This window comes from Epinephelus lanceolatus, chromosome 1, assembly GCF_041903045.1.
Source record: "Epinephelus lanceolatus isolate andai-2023 chromosome 1, ASM4190304v1, whole genome shotgun sequence".
NCBI lineage: Eukaryota > Metazoa > Chordata > Actinopteri > Perciformes > Serranidae > Epinephelus > Epinephelus lanceolatus.
The window spans coordinates 33,103,572-33,127,154 of record NC_135734.1 but is presented as its reverse complement, the minus strand read 5'-3'; the positions used below and the strand labels follow the sequence as shown (position 1 = coordinate 33,127,154).

Here is a 23,583-nt window from a genome sequence, read left to right as displayed (position 1 = left end):
AGAAAAACATTGCTCTTCTTGCTGTAGAACCTCGAACACTTGTTGCTGCAGCGGATACTGACACATCACTGGACTGAACAGTGATGATGTGTTGAGTAAATTAATGTGGCTAAAAACTGCTTTTGTAGATGGAAGAATTCATCTCAAGATGAAGTTATATGTGGCAATACTCCCAAACAGGGGCTGAGGCAGTTTTCTGTTTTCCTCACCACTCACAGTAGCCATCTTTCTCAGTTCAGCTGCCTGTTTCACCAGTAGAGACTGACCTCTGGTGGCGCATGCTGTGCACTACAATATATTTTGTCTATACAGCATCTATGTATCAGTTTAAGAGGAAAAGAAATGTTTGTATTTTTGACGGTATTGTAAATCATATTTTTGGGATTTGTAAATACTCCCGCGTACTGTAGTACCTTGATACCACTCAAGCCTATTGGCCAGGGACATGATGTCACATACTGCCGGGCAGTAGAAGGAAAGCAGGTAAAGCTAGGAGTATAAGCTATCAAGATTTCTTCCTCTAGGTAGGAGCCAGTGAGACATATTAAATCAGGATAGATATCCCCCTCCACATTGGTTAAGTAAGATTTAACACATTTAAAAGCAGTTAACCTATTTCCAGTTTTGGCTCTCTAATACTGTACACATGGGATCTTCAGACCAAGAAAAAAAAGCTCTGATCCCTGGCTTTATATGATAAATGACTCCATCTGTAACTCATAATGTAATTATCATTAAAGTCATTTACAGATATTAACTCTCTAATAATATAGAAAGGCTCAGTCTATACAGTGATCCATTATTTCTGTCAGTTATGTGAGCTGCTTTATTGTATAATCAATGCAAAGTGTAAAAGTGCTCAGGAAATGTGAGGTGATTATGTTATTCTCATGTGACAGCATCACTGTAACTGCATGTGAAGTACATTAGAGTGTAGAACTTCAGATAAATCAGGCCTGTTATCAGGCTGGTTGCTGTCCACCAGAGAGACAAACAAAATAAAACCTTACAGTATATCAAATGTGACTCCTCTTCAGCAAACAGCTCAGTAATTAAACAAACTTTTAAAACAACCAGAATGAATCAACAGCCTGAGAAATCTCACCTGAGGTCCAGCAGGTCCACGTTCGCCTGATTTGCCAGGTTTGCCAGCCTCACCCTAAAAACAGAAACAGATTATTATTTTATGAAATTATCAATTAATGAATTTCCTGTAAGTGTTCAATGTTCGAAATAGAAAATACTCTGCAGTGTATTTGTTGTAGTTGATGTGATGGATAGAGTGTGCACTCCTAGTGGACACATTGTGACATGTCTTGTCTGCTGCCATCATGTGGCTAAAAGTAGGAATTACACTTTGAAGTCTGATCTCTGCGTCAGATGACTAAGCAGTAAATGTGTCAGTTTACTGTAGCATTTCAAACACAGATAAATGAATTAAAAAAATATGTTAAAGATCCATCCATTAGTGAACTTTGAGTGCTGTGTTAGGTCAAAATAACCAGCTGCAAGAGACATAAGTAACATGGCAGGTTGTGTCTATGACTGACTGATACAGTTTGGCAAGTAATATATAATTTAAAGGTATACTATATAGGATTTTCATAAAAAAAAAAAAAATAGTGTATGGACTTATACAAAGGTGATTCCTCTCAGTCATTACTTATAAACCACCCACAATGTGTGGCAGTGTATTTATCTGCAGAGACTCTGCCCTCTGCCTGTATCTCATTTTCTTATTATTTTGCTGTGTTTTGGACATTCCTGGGCGCAGGTGAGGTTTAAACTTTATAAAAGGGTAGTGACCTGGTGCCAAACTGTAAGTAGCACTCATTCAAGAGAAAGCTATGAAAATAGTGGACACAGCGCAGAAAAAACTCATATATAGCGAGGTGAAATGGCAAGCGGATGAAGCTCGTTCCAAAGCAAGAGTGAATCGGGTTGGCTTCCACTGAGTGTAATTTGTCAGCCAGTGGCCAGTGTTTATCAGCTGATAAACAACGTCCGCCCACAGGGAAAAAGCCATAGTGAATTTCCTAGTTGACAAACAATTGCCGGCATGTGCAGTGATTTTCAAAAATGATTTTATGTAAGACTGAATGACACTGACTTGTTTGTGTTTGTATGGGCCATGTTGTGATGCAAATGGTGCTCCCGCCACTGAAACTAAACAGTGGATCTAGCGGATATATCAGCTACAATAACTGTCAAATGGTGTCCAGACTCCACCTACTTGGCGCAACACAGGTGTACGCCAGCATGATAATGGTGCGGACTCAGTTACACTTTTGCTTGTGCTACTGTTTGCAAACATCAACCAAAAATTCCTACATAGTTGTTATGTGAGGACTGTTCTTTTTGGATTTAAACTGTTTTGACAGTATAATGAAAAGAACATTTGCACATTTACTTAAGCCCCATATTGTCAATGGAATTAAAGCTGCAATAACACTAAGGGAAAAAAAACAGACACTGTAGATATGGCTTAGAAAGACCAATAAGGTGTTGAAAGTATTTCAGTATTCAAAACTCAAAGGTACAAAATGGTAGACCAGTAAACTAGAATAATGTAGTTATGTTTGTAAAAATACTACATGAGGGGGTAATAGAGGACAATACAATAATTTATAATGGGAACACTGTGCTTTATACTTTATGATAGTATCCTTAATCAAACAGACAAAAATAAAAATGGGTTTTCACGAGGGTAATTAATACTCATCATAAGTCCCCTACAGTATAATAATCACGAGTGACATAGTATGTCTGTGGGTGGAGTCAGAAAAGGCCACAAGCATTCATTTATCTATTTTTGGGCCAAATTGAGTTGATATCTTAAAGGATAAACCCAGAACAGATGATATGAGGACAGTAGTTAAGCTTCACTATGTATCAGCCTTGTCACAATTTATACGTGTTGGGAATGTATTTACAGTTTTATAAAGTTGTGACAGATGCACTTACATCATCGCCAGGTTTTCCAGAAGGTCCAGGGGGGCCACGGGGACCCATGGGGCCCTTGAAGTGAAGCAAAAACAGCAAAGGTGAGACACAAGATTCCATTCATAACCAACAGAGGGCAGCGTTACACAGTTTGACTCATAAGTCTTAGCAGGTGGTGACAACTCCTGCTCCCTTTAACTTTACAACCTGAATCTGAAACAGATTGAACCAGGATTTCTAATTTGTTAATCTAATTGCACAAAAGCTCATAAAAGGAATTAACATTCCTAAACAATAACAACAGCAAGATTCTAGATGACAGTATGTTTTTGATGAGTAGAAATCATAGTCAGCAACATGTGTAGGCAAGATAGGCCAAACAGTTGGAACAAATACTTAAGTATCCTCCTCCAAAATCCTTCCTACAAAGTTTAGATGTGTCCATCTTTTTTCTGTCTGCTAGTTTCTCTTTTAGCATTTTCACTTAATGTGTGTTGATATCAAATGTCAAATACAGGTGAACCACTTTAGTCTTTCTTTTTCACTGTGTTAGTCTGTCATTGACTAAACAAAAAACATCTTTAAATTGCTAATATTGAATAAAACACTGACCTGCAGCAGTACAAGTGATGTTATATTAACAATACCAGTCTGATTTAGATAATTAAAGGCATCTTGTTGGTAATTTTCTGCTCTTGTGAACTCAAAGGCTAAACAAATCATCTCTGGTCTTCACCAACACCTCTGTGACCCCTCTACAACTGTCAACTTATTTTCTGGAAGGAGGCTTGATTTTAATCACACATAATGATGCACTGGAACGCTTTAAAAAGAGAAGGCACCTCAGAGGCTGCATAACTCCACAGGAGCAGATTAACACAGCAGTGACCCTGCATTGTCTACCTGCTGAGGGAACGGGAAGGACAGGGGAGGGTGGTGCTATGATTTCTGGAAGCTTCTCTTAGAGGTGAGTAAGGATCAGCGCGCAGGTAGAAAACTACAAGTAAAACTTTGTAGGAAGAACAGAAAATGAAAACTGAAGGAAATGAGTTGGCCTTCAGTCAGAGAGGAGTTATGTGAAGGGTAAGAGATTATCTGAGGGACGATATAACAGAGCAGGAGAGCTATGATTAACATTAGAAACTGTCAGCGAGACGATGGGTAAAAACAGGAAAAGAGAAGCATGAGAAAACTGCAAAGAAGCAAGTCCAACAGCAGAGGGCTAATTCATTACCCTGAGCTTGTACCATTAGATGTCAGGTTTGGGTTTGAGACATGAGCACTGTAAGAACTGACTCTAGAGGATTGTGAGTGCTGAAACTGAAGGAGCTGTCTGGTCAAAAAGAGAAGGATATAGAAGTTAGCGGTGAGCAATGAAAGGTTAGAAGGTGTTAGGAGACTTTATGGAGATGTAGTTCAGCTACAGTGAGGTAGTGAGTGGCTGAAGTTTCCACATGAAGAAGAAATGATTTAAAAAAGGAGAGGAGGTTTAGAGGCTTTAGAGTAGTATTTATAAAAAGTGAGGACTGGATGGACTGGCACTGTGTGGGATACTTACAGATTGTCCGGGCTCTCCAGCCTCTCCTGGGTTGCCTTGGAAACCTTGTGGGCCCTGTGATGTACAAAGAAGAGAGAGGCTGTTTGAAGAGAGCGAAGCTTTTTTAATATGTAGTGCCCGAGAGGAGCTAAATTAAAACTAAAACTCAAACAATAGGTCACTTAGTCGAAAATGAATCACGAACTGTTTTGATAATTGAATTATCATTTAAGTAATAACTTTAATGGGTACCTATTATGCTAATTTTTTGGTTCATACTTGTATTTTAGATTTCTCCTAGCACATGTTTACATGCTTTAATGTGCAACAAACACTTAATTTTCTATGCTGGAACACTTGTTTTCACCGCTTTGTCTGAAACGCTCCATTTAAGCGCCTGTCTCTTCAAGCCCCCCACCCAAAAACCCCAGTCTGCTGTGATTGTTGCAGGGTCCTCTGTATCTCAGTGTCTCTGCACCGTCATTGCAGCCCAGGGTATTACTGTAACAATGTATAGCGGCACTATCTATTGTGAAAAATCACCAATAATAGCAGGGATATGACCTATAATTGAGGAGAAGTGGAAAACATCTGTAACCAAGATTACGTATTTCCCTGACATTAGCATGTAGCTACATGTAGCAATGTAGGCTATGTAATGTAAACATTTTTAGTCACATGCCTGAAGCAGATTACCTAACAAAGTAATCAATCATGATCTGATGTCACCTTGTCATGAAAGGAGGAAACCGTCAGAAAGGGAGTACTCAGAACGTTCTGTAGCCTGAGGCTTTTCCTCACAGGGATTACTTTGCTTACATCATGGTAGGGCTGGGCAATATGGAGTAAATCAAATATCACAATATTGTTGACCAAATTCCTCTTATCACTATTGCAACAATATTGTAGGTTGACTGTTGGTGCTTTCACAAAATTCTAATGCAATGAGATTTTTGATCAATAATCATTAGTAATGTGGATATAATGACTGACAGCAAGTTATAAAGTGGCTACACATCACTTTGCTGTAATGTAATGCAGCCTTTAAAAACAGGAAAAGACAACACTTACGATATTATATCTAAAACCTAAGATGATATCTTGTCACATATCACGATATCTATATAATAACAATATATTGCCCAGCTCTATCTTATTTTTTGAAACTTTGGCCATGTTTAATACGAACACCTGACACTGTAACTTTATATATATGACAGAAAGTAAGAAAAAAGCTTACTGGCTACAACTTCTCAGAATTTGTCTGCTATGATTTAATAGATAATTTAATATATTTGGGTTTTGTTCTGTTGGTCACACAAAACAAGCTATTTGAATACCGGTAAGTCAACTTGGGCTTGAGGAAACCTATTATCAGTGAATAATCAGTAAAGAAATAACTGTCAGAGCAGCTGATTATGAAAATAAATCATTAGTTGCAGCTGTAAATCTTACTCGTAATGACATATGTTATTGTGTGACAACTGGCATAAAGGTTATATTACAGACTGGTTTGTAGTAAATCTGTTTAATTTGTAGCTAATTGAATTGTATATCTTAATTTGCAGTTTGATTGAAATGAAAGTTAGTTAAAATGCAGTAAATACTACATATATGCAGTATGTGTGGCAGTAACAAGTAAAACTACACCAACAGTTTACAAAATTATTTCTTTATACAACTGAACACTGTATCTTGGTGTCTGTTTTGTCTCTGTTACACACTGCAGCTACTCGAATTACACTACTTCTCTACAAATGTCATGTTATCTCTTTTGAGGGAGTCTAGCCTGTTTGAATCCTTTCTAAAGCAGTCAAAGGTGTCCAAGCAGAAAATCTTTCTCTACAAATGTCGGCTCAGGGTGATTAAACCATCAAGTTGAGGCACGTCAGCTGGCATCGCCTACGACTTAATAGCTTTCCTCAAGAGGATGGGAGGGCTCAAAGAACTACAGGTAGATCTTGGTTGCGGGCAAGAGCAGGAAAAGGCGGGGTGTGCGTGTGTGTGTGTGTGTGTGTGTGTGTGTGTGTGTGTGTGTGCGCAGTGTGTAAACCCAGTAAGCTCTGTGAAAGGTAAATTGTCAGGTGTTCCACAGTCTGCCCAGGCAGAGGAAAAAGCCCCGCAGCCTGCAGCTGTGTCAGACGCTTGCAGTTAAAACATGGCTGTGTGTAAACACTTATCTCTGACAGCCTGTGGTATGCTTGCCTTGTTGGAGTTTTCAAAGTCAGCGGTCATTTTGGGGTCATTACTGTTATGAAGTAGACAATGTGGTGTATGTACACAACAGCAAGCACATTACAATTATGAGATTTAGCTCAGCCTGTCTGTGGCTGGACACAGGCTCTAGTCTACAGGTGCACCCGGCTTGTGTGTTGTCTGAGGTGAACAGGAGGTACTTACAGGTGATCCGGTGGGGCCAGGTGGTCCTCTAGGACCCATAGGGCCCTGAGGATAGAAAAGAGACAAGACACAACATCAGTCTAACAACATATAATCACATCCTTCACAAATACACACATTTAATCCACATAGACACATAAAACAGGCTTGAGTTATTTTTTCTACATTTTGCATGTGTGGGTTTTGAGGGGAAAGGACGAATTTTTGTCTACTTGAATTCTGTGAGAAGCTATAAAAGAAATCACCTGCTTTTGCCTGAAGCTACACAAAACTTAACGGCTCGACTTGTCAAATCCATAAATCGTTTAAAATTCCTCAGCAGCATTTAGACTTTCTCCTGCTCCCTCTTTCTTTTCAGTGTCAAAGCCCCCTCCTTCTTCTTCCTCTCAGCTTTTTCCCACCTGTTGTGTGTTTCTGTAGTTGAAAGGTCACCAGTAGTAGCGCTGTACTCTTAAGAGGAGTGTTTGAACTCTACATGACTTCTTACACTTTGAGATGGATTGAAAAACAACATACAACTGAAGTGTTTTAGAAATTTTTCATCACTAATTTTAGACTTGAGGCATCAAAACAGGAATCGAGATCTCTTCAACTAACTCCTCTGCGACTGAACGTTACTGAAGTCACACGGCAAAGTCATTTTTGCTTCAACTTCATGCATCACCACTCAACAAGAGAAAATAACATTCTGTGGAGGTGATGAGCCAAATCCTCATTGCTTTTTTCCCTCTCTCTTATTTTCTATCCCACACACACATACACAGAGAAAATCAGCTGCTCAAGGAACGACAGGAACTGTTAAAAGTTTCAGTGAAAAATGCCATGATGCAGATTACTTGTGACAGCTTTTCCTCTTGGATAAAAACATATTAATTTCAGCTGGCTTGCTTTTATAAACCCGCTTTTTAAGCATCATGGTTACACTTAACCAAAAAAAAAAAAAATCAGGGATGGCGGCCAAAGAAAACGTCACAGCGCAGCACAGGGGTTCTCAGAAATGAATGAAAGTCACCTTTCAGTGGGTGTGGGAAGCCTTTAACCACAGTAGGTAGAGACCTATCAATGGGGCTCTATACTGTATATGCAGGTCTTTTGAATGTGTGCGTATATGTATATGTGCATACATTTCAACAGGAGCGTTGTTTGGTATGGAGGTGTACGGATTTGGGGAGGTGTATAAGGGGTTATAAGCTCGACTTGTGATTTAACATCAGTCCAGTCTGTTCTGCCCCCCCCCCCCCCCCCCCCCCCCCCCAAAAAAAAAACGCCAAAGTAAACATGGGCCGCCATCAAAAGGACCCAGTATTGTGGTGAGCTCTCAGACAGACATGTGGAAGGACAGGACAGGAGTGAAGCCACACAGGCTGCTGCTAGCTGTGAGGATCTGATCAACCCCCCTTCTCATTCCCCCCCTTCCTGGCTTCTCAAACCTCTGCTGGGCTGAGACTCTGCCAAGCTGCGCTGCGGCTCTCTCAACCAAAATAGCTCCCAGTGTGCTCCTCGCTCCGTCTCGGGCAGGCTGCCATGCCAGCTAACCAACAGCAGCAGTGGTTTTTCATGGGCTTGAAATATAATGATGATCAATGGCTGCTTCCTCAATTTATAAAATTACCCCTCTGTACTCCGTGTGAGGTGTTTATTTTCCATCAGGACCCAGAACTTTGCAGTTTCTTGTCTCCAACACTGGGGGGATGACTGTTGATCTCTTGATATCTCCCAAAACAGTGAACAAAGGAGGGGAGAAAAACATAGGTGTTGCTACAAATTACTGGGGTTAGTCTTGAATTGGTCGTCTTCCATGATTTTTAAATCCTACATGGGTCTCTTCTCTCCTGGTGAAGAATGAAGATGATGACATCCATCTTGCAGTTTTCATATTTGATAACCATGTGATGCTTCTTTTCCTCATAAGAGAAAGTTTATGTGCCTTTCCAGAAAGGTAAAATTAACAAAAAATGAAACTGGTAGGAATTCAGAGTTTTGTTTAAAGATGCTTCAGAAGGGTCAGAGGGCAGATGCGTGCCAGCACAGATCTTAAACCTGGGTTTTCAAGTGAAAAGACTGACTGTGCAGTAATTTCTTCTTACTTCTGACCCGTCTGAGACTGTAGCATCCAGGCAGTGCGTGAGCAGCCGGCTGTAAAAACAAAAAATAACATGGAAATGGCAGCAGGCCTCATCGTCGCTCGCTCACCATTGGTCCTTGCATCACACCCATCTGTGCGCCGCCAGCCTTCTCGTCGAAGCCACTAGCCATCTGAGCAGCAAAGTTCTGGAAAGGACAAAAGAAAATAGATCGTTAGAATTTTTATTCAGATATTCAAAGCTTGTTTAGGTGTCTTTCGTACATATTATAACATCTCAGTGACATTAAGCTTTTAACACGAGAACCGCCAGGGGTCGCTGCATACCTAAAACTGCCAACAGGTAAAATATGCCCGCAAATATTTGCCTATCATTCGTCGACTACAAACATGACGTATCATCTGAAACATGGAAGTAGTTACATGCCCATTAGCCACTTAGCACAATCATTACTGCTTTGCCAACAGCGTCATTAACAGGCGGCTCACTCAGTGTGTGACGTGCACTTGTAGATAAAATATAGGCCTATATTAATGAAGGTTCATTAGTACGGTTTGGTATTTCTCTGTGATGTAGCACAGTGTTAACAATGTTACTGATACTATTCTTTCTCACACCTTCAACTCAAACCATTGGGTTGCCCCGCCCAAAATATATCATTTAATAATCAAATTAATATCGTAAACATGCCAGCAACGAGTCGACTAATGGCCCTAAATGACGACTATTGGTCAACTAGAAAAATTCTTAGTCGGAGGCAGCCCTAGGAACTATGGATACAAGGTTCATTAATTCATCATTCTGCAACACAGGGTTGTATAACGAAATGCTAGTAGTTGTGGTCCCTTTATGCTACACACAAAATTACAAATAAATTATATAATAATAATAATTAACTTGAGTTGAAAAAGTCTGTCTGATGTTCATCCAGAAATCTCATTCTCTTGCCTACAGAAGGCCAACAGAAAGTGAGCAGTGTGGTTGCACCAGCTGTAAGCTTTGAGCTTTTGTTTCAGTGTTTATAATGCAAAATTCAAATATTTATCTTGGAAGCCTGTCATTTATTTGCAGACTCAGGAGGATGCTGTGTCACTCTGGTAGGAGAGAGGATCAGCTTTTAATATATAGTGAGCAGCAGAGCTTATTAAGTGAATCCTGATGCAGACAGAGGAGAGACAGAGGGTATGTGGACACTTTTCATCTCTCTCTCCTTCACAAAGAGCCTCCTTGTTTCTCCCCCCCTAAAAAGTCCTCCCCACCTCCCCTCCCCAAGTCTATCATGCCGCCTCCTGCCCTTCCACCTCCCCTCCCCACAATCCACCTCCTCCCTCCTTTTCTCCTCCAAAGAATGAGAGGCATTCGATCTATTCTCCCTCTCTGCATCTACTCGCTGTTGTCTTTCTGCCTCCTCCCAACGCCAGCGATTTCCCACATCTTTTGTGCTTTTGGATTCTTTCCTTGCTCCATTTTTCCCATTCTCTCTGCTTATTCCATCCAGTCAGAGCGAACCCATTCTTGGCCTTGCATCAGTGTTCAACCTGTCAGCTCCTATGCCTTCAGTGAATGCAACCCCACCCCTACTTGTCATGGGATACTTACTCCACCAAGGCCAGGGGGTCCATTAGGTCCTGGAGGTCCAGGGGGGCCGGGGTTTCCGGGGGTGCCAGGCTCACCATCTCTGCCACGGGGACCAGGGCTTCCCTGAAATGGATAGATAATATTAGAATCCATAAAATATATTAAAAGGACAGGAATGCGACCCAAAGTTACATCAGTGTGAGCGCTTGGCTTTTGTTGTGACTCATACCACATGATCAATCTGAGTCTGAGTTGTAAACTGACATGACCAAATAATGTAAGCTCTTAAAGGAATAATTCACCTGCCAAATGATCATTTGCACATCAGTTAATCACCCTGTGTTACATTGAGTTTGTGAACAAAAATGTGTTATTCTTGCATGCCTTTACAGTGAACGAAGAATCCAAAAACTGAGAAAATTCTTGATGTCTTGAAGTCATAGGGGGCCATGTTAAACAATAACATTAAAACATCAGTTTACAAACTCTCACACATCTCGTGCAGTATAACCCAAGTCTCATTTATCCAGTCGTATACTCAGTACTACATTTTCACTAAAATGTTACAATATAAAACACTTCCGCCAACAAGCAGGGCGCCTGAGCGTGTCCGAGCATGCTAGGGTTGCAGCGATATAAGGTATACCGTGATATAAAAGTTGATGGTTATCATATCGTGCACATTTGATTCACATTTACGATATTGAAAAAAAAAAAAAAATGCAACCGGATGTAGAATCTCCACTTACAGTAGTAGCAGTTGAGTAGTTGAAACTTTTTACACATACTTTTATTAGCAAAACTGTTTCAAATTTTAGTTGTAGTAATAAAACATTTGTTCAACCAAAAATAACCCTTCTGTTTTCTTTTCTTTTAGGGTCACTCTGACTGTTAATAATATCAATTATATAATACCATGATATTGTGAAACTGCAATATTTTCTAAGACGGTCGGTTATCGTACTGTGAAAATCTCATACTAACACAACCCAAGAGCATGTGCATACACATGAGCAGCCATACATGAGACTGTTTGCATTATTCTGTTTAAAAAATCATAATATTTAGGAAAAATGCATGTGTTTGGGAAGTACTGAATATACGACTGGATAAATGAGACTTGGATTATACTGCACGAGTTGTATACGTTTATAAACTGATGTTCTGATATAGTTTTGCTGTTGTTAAACGTGGTCCCTATTGACTTCAATTCATGAAGAATATTTGCCTTTTTTTGATTCTCCAGTCACTGTGGAGGCAAGTGAAAAAACACAGTTTTCTTCACAAATTCAAAGTAACACACAATGAGTAACTGATTGTAATTGATGGTCATTTTGGGGGTGAAGTATTCCTTTAACAATAAGTCAAATCTAAATATCATTTGGTATATAAAAAGTGGGAAAAATATAAAAAAAAATTGGAAATGACAATTTCCAAAAGATCAAGTTGACATTTTCAAATGTCTTGTTTGTCCCAAAAACAGTCCAAAACCAAAATAGATTAAGTTTGTATCACAGGACACAAGGAAAAAAATAACTTTTTAATTTTCTGTTGATCAACTTATTGATTACTACCAATAATTTTAGCTTTACTCAAATATGCAGATTATGTAATGTGCTTTTGACGACTAAGACCACCGATTTCATACAAAACACAAATGGAAATCACATTTCATTAAATAAATATCATCTCAATTTGTTGTTATATTAACTTCAAACACACCAAGCTAAATCCGACTGACTTTATAAGTATATATTTGCACAGGAAAGTGTTAAATAATAAATGTTTCAAGTCCCCATTGATTAATGTCAGGCCTTTGTGCCAATATTTGAACTGAGAAGTACTTTGGATAAATCATTACACGGTTGTTGGCAGACGATGCACCACTGGACTACATTTGTCAGATCTTGTTGACAGAAGCCTAATGCTCAGTTGAACCTTGTCCAAACTGCACTGATGGCCTACAGGAGTGAACTGGACTACACCTGACCGGCTGGTGGCACACAGAGAACCATCAGGGCTGAAGTCTGTCTCAAACACAACTGGACATTTAAAGGTGAAAACAACCCAAAAAAAGAGCTTAGACACTTACAGCACTGCCAAATATCCAACTCAAAACAAGATACAGAGGTTGTAGAGCATGCTGATGATTTATCAGACCAAATCAGACTACCTGGCATACCTCTGTGCATGTAGTGACAAATTACCCTGCAAGGAGATCCTGAGCAAAGAATGTGCTGAACACCTAAAAGGCTGCTCAACCTGTGCTCGCCAAAACACAGCCCGCCTTGTGCTCAAATCTGCATAAACAAGATAACTACAAGACATAAACTCCTCGCCTGCAGCCATTATCACATCTAAGTGTTGTTACATTAATGCAATGATCAAAGCCTGGTAAGTGTGGCGACGCTGATTTCCCACACTGACTGACTTGAGGCCTTTGAGAGAAGTGGAGGGTTTACATTATGAGTCTCCGACAGTCCCACATCTGTTAAACAACCCAGACCACACAGCCTAATGGAAATGACACATGACTAGTTAGACTGAGCTGCTCAATGAAAGGCTCCCATTCTGCAAACCTGCAAGCTGTAGCAGATACCCCATCCACCCACCTCACCCTCCAAAGACCTAGAGCTATCAGATTCAACAGGACATACTGTATTACTTAAGGGGAGCGCAGTGTGGATCCCGTCTGTGGCGTGAAAATGACAGGATGAGTGGGAGTGATTTTTTTTATTTCTTATTTTTCAAACTGACCTTCTCTCCCTTGTCTCCTCTTGATCCGCGGGGTCCTTGCTCTCCTGGTGGGCCCTGGTGGACAGGAGACAGTGAAGTAGTCAGTAACTTCAGGTGTTACCTCATCTACACGTGAGCTGCAGCAGCTGCTGTGAGCTCCGCTACTGTTCTGTCAGATCAGATTCCATATTCCGTCACTCTGACTGCCAGTTATATTTAATATGGTTACTCCACTGTAAATGCTGTCTTTTTCTATCTGTATTCAACTATGCATGAAGCAAACTGTGGAAGCTTTCAAAGGAAAGACATAGAAATGGAGAAATTGGTGCATACCATTGGGCCAGCTGGTCCTCTTGGTCCTACAACCTGGTCAAGCAAAAGAAAGAAAACAGAGGAAATGTAAGATGTTAGAAAGTGTTACCTTTAATCTCTGAGGTCGTGTAAACATAGCATATATAGGCTCGTTGGGCAAACTGAATCCTCTTTAAATTTCATCCTGCTACTAAAGCTTACATTCACCAGATGTATTTGCACACGTGAGGTTTAGCTCTCTTTGCACACGGAGGGGAAACATTATCTTTCCCCCATCAGAGCAGGCTTGTTAATTGCTAATCTCTTTGGGCAAAGCATTATAAGAAACATACAATAAACAATGCCTTCTTATTTCCTGCCATGAACTTGTATTCCCCCAGAGGGGTAAAGCATTTCCAGGTGCAGCTCTGCAGCAGCAGCAGCAGCAGCAGCAGCAGGAGCAGGGAGTTTACTCTCTCTCTCCACTATGGAGCTCGTTATGGAGGATTGTATGGAGGCCTTATTGTGCTTGGCTGTCTTCCTGATGAGTGGGCTAACAGACCTGCCTCTTCTCTCTCTCTGACTCAGCCTTCTTACTTTCTTAGACTGCTGGTATTTACGCTTTGAGTTCTTCAAGGTATTTCTCTAATTACTAAAAACATTGTGTACACACATCCACAGACAGGGATGATCTGCTGCCAACTGTGGTAAAATGTGACCAAGTGCATTTACAAAAATGAGGAACTTAACTATTTCCATTTCAAACTACTTTATAGTTCTACTCCACTACATTTCAGATGGAAATATTGTACTTTCTACTCCAGTATTAGGGGTGTAGCTAGGGTGTTCTGACACCTATACCAGTATTGGAAATGCCTCCGGTAATGCCTTAAATGCTACATAGGGTATCAGCTGGTATGCAAGTCTATGCATGGATCCAATACCACATTATTTATCAATAAATTGTAGTAGTGTCACACTTGGATAAAAAGGCAGTTTTCCCAGAAACTGATTCTTCTTTGCTGCTCTAAAACGGTTACCAACAGTCACTGACAACTGCTGTCTTAGAGTGGCAAAGACAAATTGATTTCCGGTAAATAGTGTAACATAAGCTGTGAGCACATGTCAGCAATTTGGCAATATTTTACACCGGAAAAAAAGAAAGTTCCATGGCTTTCATCCCTTACATGTATTTACTCATTTTCCACAAAGGGTTCAACCTGATTCATGCCATACAACAATGATAGCAGGTATTTCACATCCGTACAGGGCTGGTATACAGCTGATTACATTTTTTTTATTAACGCAATGGTTTAGGTATTGGAATCAGTATTGGGTAGGAAAAACAGTAGCGGAACATCTCTAGGTGTAACAGTAAATCAATCTGGATTGATATATTGACTTAATATCACTGATGGTGAAAACATTGACACATATCGCCATCTTTAAGATACGCCTTTGTTTTGTAATTTCCATGGCACATCTGTGTCGCCGTTTCCGTCCAAGCGCACCTGCATCCTTAACATTTAAACAGTGCTAGAGACCAAGCATCAGGCAGACAATGACGAGCAGCCAAGAAAAAGACAATGACGATATATAGTAATATCGTCTCATATCGCAGGCAGGCCCCTGAATTGAATTGAATCGTATCGTAGCAGACTTTGGAATATCAGCAAATATTGTATTGTTGTTGAAAAAATTGATACAATATCGCATCATGATGAAACCTGTGATTTACACCCCTATCCAATATATTTATTTGACAGCTTACTTTTCAGATTCAGATTTTACACACAGAGCATATGATGAGTTTATAAAATAGGATACACTGGTCTATATTAAAATGCCCATCAGTGCTTAAAAAGTTGACAGTAGCATGCTAGCATACTTTCACATTCATGTATTGGTAAAAATCCAATAGTATATCTAATAAAATAACCCTCACAGAGTCCATTATTTGCACTTAGTCCTCTTACATTTAATACTTTAAGTACATTTTGCAAATAATACTTATACTTATGTGACAGTACATTTACTTGTAATGGTGTATTCATGTATTGTGCGAGTCTGGACAAAGATAGTTGATTGCCATTCCCAGCTCGTCAAATACCAACACTTTGGTTGGTATTTGGACTGAACCACTAACTCAAAGCATCTGCATTTGACGCCCTGAGGACGAGCCTGAACAATCCACTATCATTCTCCAGAATCACATTCTCCACCATCAAGTAAAGGATCTGAATACTCCGTCCACCACTGGCCACTGTTAAGAGGTTGTAAGTGTTCCATGTGAGGCTAAAAGAGATCTTTATCGCAGATTTTAAAGTCCACAACTATTGACTAGTAAAGATTTAGTGTTGTGTGGTGTTGTACTTACATCGGTAATGTCTCCGGGTTCACCTTTCTGACCCTGGTGTTGAGAAGATAAAGCATAAATGCATCAGGATTAGAGGTATGAAAAGATTTTCCAACATTTTTCAGTTACGTCTTTTCTCACACATATTTTACAACCCTGCTCCTGAGTGACCATTAAGATAAGTTTGAGGGAACTGGTCAAGAGCAAAGGTTGAAAATAAGTATCCCCCACAGTATCGTTAGAAACATAAATATGGCACACACAGTGTCGAGGAGGAAATAACCATTATCTGTCTGGCGAAGGTCGTTCATATCAAAGCATCATCTAAATCCATAAACTACAGGGAAGTCCTGCAGCACTGATACGAGTCTGGGACAGATACAGATTTAATTGCAGGTGTTGGACAGCTTCGATTCATACAAACACACAGAGCATCTTATTAATACCCTCCGGTGTCTTACCTTGGCTCCAGGAACTCCTGTTATGTGGAGAGGCAGGTTTGAGGGGAGAAACAGATCACAGTTAGCACAGTGGTTTACACACAAGCAATTCATGAGCGCTATACAGTCTTTCATAGAACCCCAGAAAGTCTCTACGTGCTGATTGCCAATTGTACTTTCTTAACCTACTCTAACGACCACCACCAAATCATATGTGTTGCACCCAAAGAGCCCATCAGGATTGAAAAAAGTGTTGGGTGAATCACCATCTTAAGCAAAGCAAAAGCAAAGCAGCTGCAGGTAAAAGGCAACAATAGGAAGCAAAATAATTGTAATAGCGGATTTCAGAATATTAAATCTGACGTAGACCACGGTTGGATTTTTGTTTTTCATATTTTAAATCATTTTAATAAGCTCTGTTAAGTAGCAGTATTAATAAGTTATGACATTTGTTTTAGGCAGGGCTGGGTATCGTTGAGAATTAAAATGAATTCTTGATGCTGGTGCTGATACGATTCTTACTATTGAGGACTGATAACATAACAATTCAAACAGCCATACAAGGCAAATATCTCCATAAAATAGTCTAAAACCAGCAAAATTTTGATGTTAACCAGGAACTACCTGGTCACACACTGTGTAAACAGCATTCAGCACTTGACAGTGTTCCACTGTCAGTGGTCAGTGGACACATTTCAGGTAGTATTGAGTAAAGTATTGAGGTTCAATAGCCAGCCCTATTTTTAGGTGGTTGATGACTTTAAAAAGAGGCTGTACATGTTATATACTTCTATGAAGATAAGCATTTTATAAAGCACTTTAATCCACAAGCATGCATTGCAAACAGTGAGACATCTGATTTCACGTATGCTCCTCAACTGGCTGTGCCTATATTTCCAAAGCTGACCAAAGAGTTCCTTTTTTATCTGGACAAAATGGCCATTTTAAAGTGTGGCAAATATTATAGCAGAGCGTCACAGTTTTTGTTGCCATCAGATCTGCAGAAATCCTCAGAGAGGATATAGAGTAGAAATGTGAGGCCGTGTCTGCTTGACTGAGGTATTTCCTTAATGACTCCCACATGTTTTCATGATACTCAGGGAAGGAGAGAGTATTCAAACAAGATGGGGCCAAGGTGAGCCAGCTATGGAAAAATGATGTTGAGGTAGCATTTCACTGAAATCTGCTCAGATGTGTCACTGTTGTTGTTGATTTTGCATCATTTGTTTGCTTTGGGGACAGAAAACTGTATTCAAATCAAAGGCTCACGTACACTAACGGCCTGATTCAACATGTTAAATAGTTAATGGCCAACCTTTGATTAATACCAAATCGTCCTTGTGTCATTTTCTCCCCAAAATAAACAACATGATCTCGTAGAGTAATTTATTTATGAAGAGGTGTGAGATAAATAAATTACGACCAATGGGTGGAGGCTGGTCAGCTGCGCAGATGGGGCAACACTCTCCGAATGGGATTTCAGGTTTGGGGCAGTCTTTTAGCTCCTCGCAGACAATTTCATCACACAGGACGGTTCCAGTGTCACACACACAGATGCGACAAGGCTCTGGTTTCCATACGTCCTTGTCACTATAGCGCTGTCCATCTTGTATACAGCTAAACTCATCCTCTGTGTGTGAGGTCAGAGCGAGGGACACACAGAGGCCCAGGCAGGTAGATGGTGGGAGGAAAAAGGAGATTATGCATCAGGCATGAATAGCAGTCACTGCAATGTGTTGCTCATAAACAACAACTACTGTTGTTGTTTAAAAGCAAAGTAACTTATAAACATATATAAACAAAGCAAATAATGTTTTGTTTAGGTGTTAAATATACACAGAGTGCATCAGCAGGTATCCAAATTGTTAAACATGTTGAAAGCTTAGACTTTAATAAAAAAATAACCCCAAAACATATTCCTCTTAATAAGAATTGAATTTGATATTTCACTGAACTGGTTAGGATAGGCAGGTTACAAAGGAACCCTGACTGTGATCACCCTCACAGATACTCAACTTGCTTTGCCCAGGGGCCACTTTTGCAAAATGACTGGGATCCAGGGGCCAGTTAATAAAGAACAAACTTTTTGACATTGGCTTTCCTCACTCTTTGTCAGGAGGCAAATCTAGTTACAGCAGCTCCCTGCAGGTCAGGTGTGTACAGGGGCACTTCTAGGATTTGTGGATATTCGGGGCTCAGCCTGGACCTCTGTTGGGGGTCCGAGGAATCCTCCTCTGGCACTTTTCTTTCCAATAAACAAGCTCTATGTCTTTTTATGTACTCTGGCACCTTATATACAATCAAAGTACAAAAAAATTTGATAATGAATTTTATTTCTAATGTGAATTATGAAATGGTCAGCAGGCAACCTGGTACCCCATTGTGTGCCAGATTTGGCCCACTGTCCATATGTTGAGTATTACTAATCTACCCATTTCATGTAGATGACAAATCTATTAATGCTTAATTTAGATATCTTCTTGTCAATATAACTTATACAAATACAAATACGTCTTCTGGGGTGTCACAGTGGCCTATGGGCTAAGGAGCATCTACGTTAGGACTTCAACAGACTATTATTTTCATTAGCAAATTATTCTGCCTGTTATCTTCTTATTTAATCCATTAATGATTTTGTCCATCAGTGTCAGAAAATAGTGAAAAAATGTCCAAAGTGATGTATTTAATTTGCCTGTTTAATTCAGCAACAGTTTAACAGTCCAAAACCAAAACATATTCACATAACTATTATGAAAAATAAGAGCATCAAACTGTCACATCTGAGAGGTTATTTGCTGTTTATTGCTTGAAAAATTACTAAAATAACAAATCGATTAACAAAATAGTTGCAGATAATGTTTTGCCAATTGGCTAATGGATTTATCATCTAATTGTTGCAGCTTTATTCTACGTAAACCGCAACTTTTGCTGTTCAAATCCAGCTGTTGCACCCCCTTTTGTGTCTTCTTTTCGACTATACACTATCAAATAAAGACTAAAATGTCCCAAAAGTCATCTTAAAACTAAAAAAAAAATCTAGCCATCATTCCATTTATCAATAACCAACACTGAGTCCAGTTATTGAATTAATGCACAATCATGCAACCTCTCAAACAGCCTCAGGGTGGCAGTCTAACATCACAGAATCACAGTGCAGCTGCAGGAAACCTCCAATAACTTCACAGGAGCTGGAGAGACCCAAATTCCTCGACAAGTTAAATATAGGGCCAGTTTACATTGCGGGAGACTCCCTAATTCACTGCAAAGGAGACAGAGTTTGCATTCAGTACATGAAAAATGTTTGGATTTTTGTGTCCACAGCTTGGCAAAGAGAGCCAAGCTGAACGTGATGGAGGTGGGGCCTGTTTCAATACAGGTACTGTACTCGCTTTAAATCACACCACTCAAGAGAATTTAACAATGAACTCAGTAATTAGCCATATTCCTGCTCATTTTCCAGTCTGACAGCTTCCTTAAAAAGTCAACAGAAGGCCAAACAGTTGCTCAAAGAAATGCTCTGATTGGAGCCACTGAACCTGCACCGAGGGGTGAGAGTGGTCGACGCACCAAAAGAAAGGCCTCAGGGTTCAGACTGCTGAGAGTGTGAGAGGAGAAGGCGCAAGTACAGTAGCTATATTTACCTTTGAGCACTGCTTAAGTCTAGGTAACCTGACGGACCTCAGCAGCAATGAAAGAGGTCTTTCTGGAACGGGACAGAGTGGGCAATTCACAAACTATCGCCTTGTATAAACATGGGGCACATTTTAAACCCCATCTGGAAGCCATAGCTGTGTCAGATGCCAATTCAAACACGTAGGAGAAAATAAAAATGCTCAGCTTTCATGCTCATACCTTGTGGGTTTTGACATTTAGTTCTACAGGCCTGGATGCTCTGTCAAAAGACTGCACCTGTCCTTTGTCCATTGACTCAAATATGAAAGATTCTCCTGATATTCTGGGGACAAGGGCTCCTCTGTGTGCTGCAGAGCTGATAGAAAGCTGGCTTTTCGTCACTGAGGATAATTTGTAAGTCTCCTCTCTCCCATGTGTTGGCAGCCATGCTGTTTTCCAGGGGAGTAAAATGAACAATGAAATTGTAAAGTGAATCCAGGTGTACTCCGAGGACAGTGGAGTCATCTCTGTTTTCACTGTGTTTAAGTGACTTTTAGGCCCTAAATCTCTTCTTCCCTCATCAGATTAACTTTCTGGCCTCCTTGCCTGCGTGAATGCTCAGTCAGTGGCCTCAAAATTGAGTTTAAGAACTGACCCCTGTCCCCTCTGAGTGATTTTAGGCCATTAAGCCTGCTATGCTGAGGTCACAATCAGACCTCTTCACCACCTCAGTGTCCCCCAGATACATTTCTGCCTCCAGTTAACGCTGAGGAATGAGAGCATTATATCCAGGTGACTAAACTGCTGAAAGCATAACCTGAGAGTATTTCCACCATTTTTCTCCTTCTTCTTTGAGAATACACATTTTCTTTGCTTTAAAAGTTTGCTAAGCTTGACTCACTGGAGCTAGGATTCCTCAGAGTTGCAATAATAAGGTCGCTTATATTTTTCCAATCACCTATCTCTGGCACCTTGGCTCTGTCTCTCTCTGGGCTGACTGTCACAGCTTATGGGTAATCTTTTACGCAGATGGAAATCCTGAAATCATATGGAACATTATTTCTGGCTCCAATCTGCTGGCGTACCTTCACTCTCAAATGTCTCAAATGTCTCTTGTGGATACTAAAATCAATAATGATGAGGAATAATCCCAATTTTATTCCAAAAAAGAAACCCGCAGAGACAGTAGACAGTCTGCAGGTATGAAGAGTTATATAAGGGCTCTTGGATTCTTAATGGGGGAGAATATTAAAATGATGACTTTAAAAACAATTTATTATGGAAATTTCGCCCATTAGTCCACCTCTCCGCCCCAACAAGCCACGATCCGCCTGGATGCCCTCTGACAGCAATGGAATGTGAACACTTTTCACCAAAGGCCCCTGAGCCTGACCACCTTTCACTTTTCGCGCATCCCCTCCCCCTCTCACCCTCTATATTAAGTGAATCTGCAGCTAAAAGGAGTCTGTCAAGGCCTCTAAAGCACCCACAGGTGTCCGGCAGCTTAACCTAAGGCAGAAGGGGGAGGTAGGGTAAGGCAGTGAGCTCTACAGTAAGGGATCAAAATCGTATTATTTTCGCTTTCCAGAATGTAAACCTCAAGGACAATTAATAAATACTGCAACAATGAAATGACTTAGATAAAAAATAACTCCACAGAAGCCAGAAAACAAACAGCTCCAGCTCTGTGCGAGTCATTTTGCGCAAACTTGCCACATCTCCCCATCCGTTTCATCACTTTTACGCACGTCCACAGCTCTGATATGCAGTTTTATCACACCTTGCAGGTACAGTAAGATCAGCACTCTTGGTAGACAGAAGGTCCACAGTTATCATTAATCAGAGAAGTTTTCATACAACAGAATATCCAAACGATCATGAACTTTCTATGCGTAAAAGTTGCGATATAATAACCAAATCACTCCGAGTACCAACACAAGCACTGAACTCTTTAAAGCTCAGGTGCTGTGCGCAAAGATAAACCAGTTGCAGAAGAACTCTCTTTATGCACCTTAGGACAACTTTCTTGATTACAGCTCTGTAAGAGAAATAAAACTGTCACTTACGGTCGTCCTCTTGACATCTTACAACGGCTAATAGACAGACTTGGGTTGCTACAAGTAGCAGTACAGTCCGGGAATCCATAAAGCTCAACATGTCTAAATATTAGACATGCAGGGCCCGTGAGGGAAAAAAGAAAGGTGCGAAGTTATCGGAGGCTTCTCTCAGTATTTAGTGTGTGTGTCCCCAGTTACAAAGCCGAATTCGACATTCACAGTTCCCAAAAACCGATGGGGGGAATCCAGCGGCAGGACCCGGACCTGCAGCAGAAAGTCAGCACCGACCGCTTCGGGCCAGACGCTGTAGTTTTATGTCCCCGTTGCCTTCAATGAATCTTCGTATATTCCCAAATATCAGCCCGGCCCCTTACCCCCCGTCAGGCTGAAATCTGAGCCCCGTTTCCCTCCCATTCTGTCTCCCAGGTTCCATTATTCCAGTCCCAGACCACTCCTTTCTCCACGTGCTGCTACTGAACCCAAAAAAACTGAATACCCCCCTTCTAACTTTGGTGCCATCCCACTTTCTCCCCCGCCTTGTTCATCGAAAGCATAGCGATGTCAGAATCACTTCGTTCCGCTAATTGAAGGCGCTTCTTCTATTCGCCAAGTGGGTCTGTGACCTGTGCACAATAAATAACCTGCTGCAAAGTGTTATACCCTGTATTCTAACAAGTGCTGCTGTGCAGAAAAATAACAGACACTGTCATGTTTTACAAGGGTACATAAGTGTGGTGATTATGTACATTAGACAGTGTTCTTAGGTTGTGGAAATATGATAAAATACAAAACTTACACACTACCACAGACACAAAAAGTTACTTTTAGGATAAGCAATCTCATTTCGCTGACACAAACAAAATGTTAAAATGTTAATGTGAGGAATAAAAAAGACAGAAAGCGACAATGAGCTTACACCACAAATACTTTATGATAAGGGTATATGTGTTTAAATACACAAGTGATGCATAGCAGTTGCTGCATGATAATGATAGAAAAAAGTGTTTTGAAGTCCCACAACTCAATATTAAATACTAAGAGAAATATTAGTTAATGTGGTTACCGCACACTTAATAGTCCATAAAGTTATAAAAGTTAACTTACAGTCACCTTAAGTTGTACATATATTAACATTTGGTCACGTAGTAGAACAGGTAAGCACCTGAGATCAGTCTAAAAAAAGAGCAAATTTCATACTTTGTCTTCATGCCACAAAAGTTCATAACATCCTGCACAATGGAGTTTATAGCTGCAGTGATCAGTTGTTTAATGAGTAAACTGGAAGAAAATGAATCAACGATTTTATTCGTCAATTTTTCGTTCATTTTTCTAGGGAGAATGACAAAAATGAGCCTGTTCCAACCTGTCAAACAGCCGGGTCACAAGGAAAAATATGTTCGCTTTGTACGTTTCTACAAACTATTGATTTGTTAACGGCTCTCTAAGTCTTCCTAAGCTTGAAAAGTTTTTGTCACATACAGCAAACATCTTCTCACGATCCGCTAGCTACATGTCCTCTGAATATGCTGTGAAAAAGTCCGGTCTCTGT

General features: G+C 40.3%; 1 protein-coding gene across 2 annotated transcripts in view; it reads right to left on the bottom strand.

Annotated features, from left to right (window-relative positions):
* Positions 1-22,364, bottom strand: part of col2a1b (collagen, type II, alpha 1b) — a 72,159-nt gene extending 49,795 nt beyond the window's left edge. The window contains exons 1-12 of one of the 2 annotated variants that reach the window (XM_033626350.2): positions 22,044-22,364; positions 17,789-17,995; positions 16,387-16,403; positions 15,947-15,979; positions 13,612-13,644; positions 13,300-13,353; positions 10,564-10,665; positions 9,074-9,151; positions 6,881-6,925; positions 4,502-4,555; positions 2,965-3,018; positions 1,106-1,159 (exon numbers count right to left, since the gene is read on the bottom strand). In XM_033626350.2, the coding sequence (XP_033482241.2) occupies positions 1,106-1,159; positions 2,965-3,018; positions 4,502-4,555; positions 6,881-6,925; positions 9,074-9,151; positions 10,564-10,665; positions 13,300-13,353; positions 13,612-13,644; positions 15,947-15,979; positions 16,387-16,403; positions 17,789-17,995; positions 22,044-22,134 (822 nt within the window). In that variant the 5' untranslated portion in view covers positions 22,135-22,364. The remainder of the gene's footprint in view (positions 1-1,105; positions 1,160-2,964; positions 3,019-4,501; positions 4,556-6,880; positions 6,926-9,073; positions 9,152-10,563; positions 10,666-13,299; positions 13,354-13,611; positions 13,645-15,946; positions 15,980-16,386; positions 16,404-17,788; positions 17,996-22,043) is intronic. The other variant, XM_033626351.2, reaches the window with a different exon arrangement.
* Positions 22,365-23,583: the final 1,219 nt, after the last annotated feature.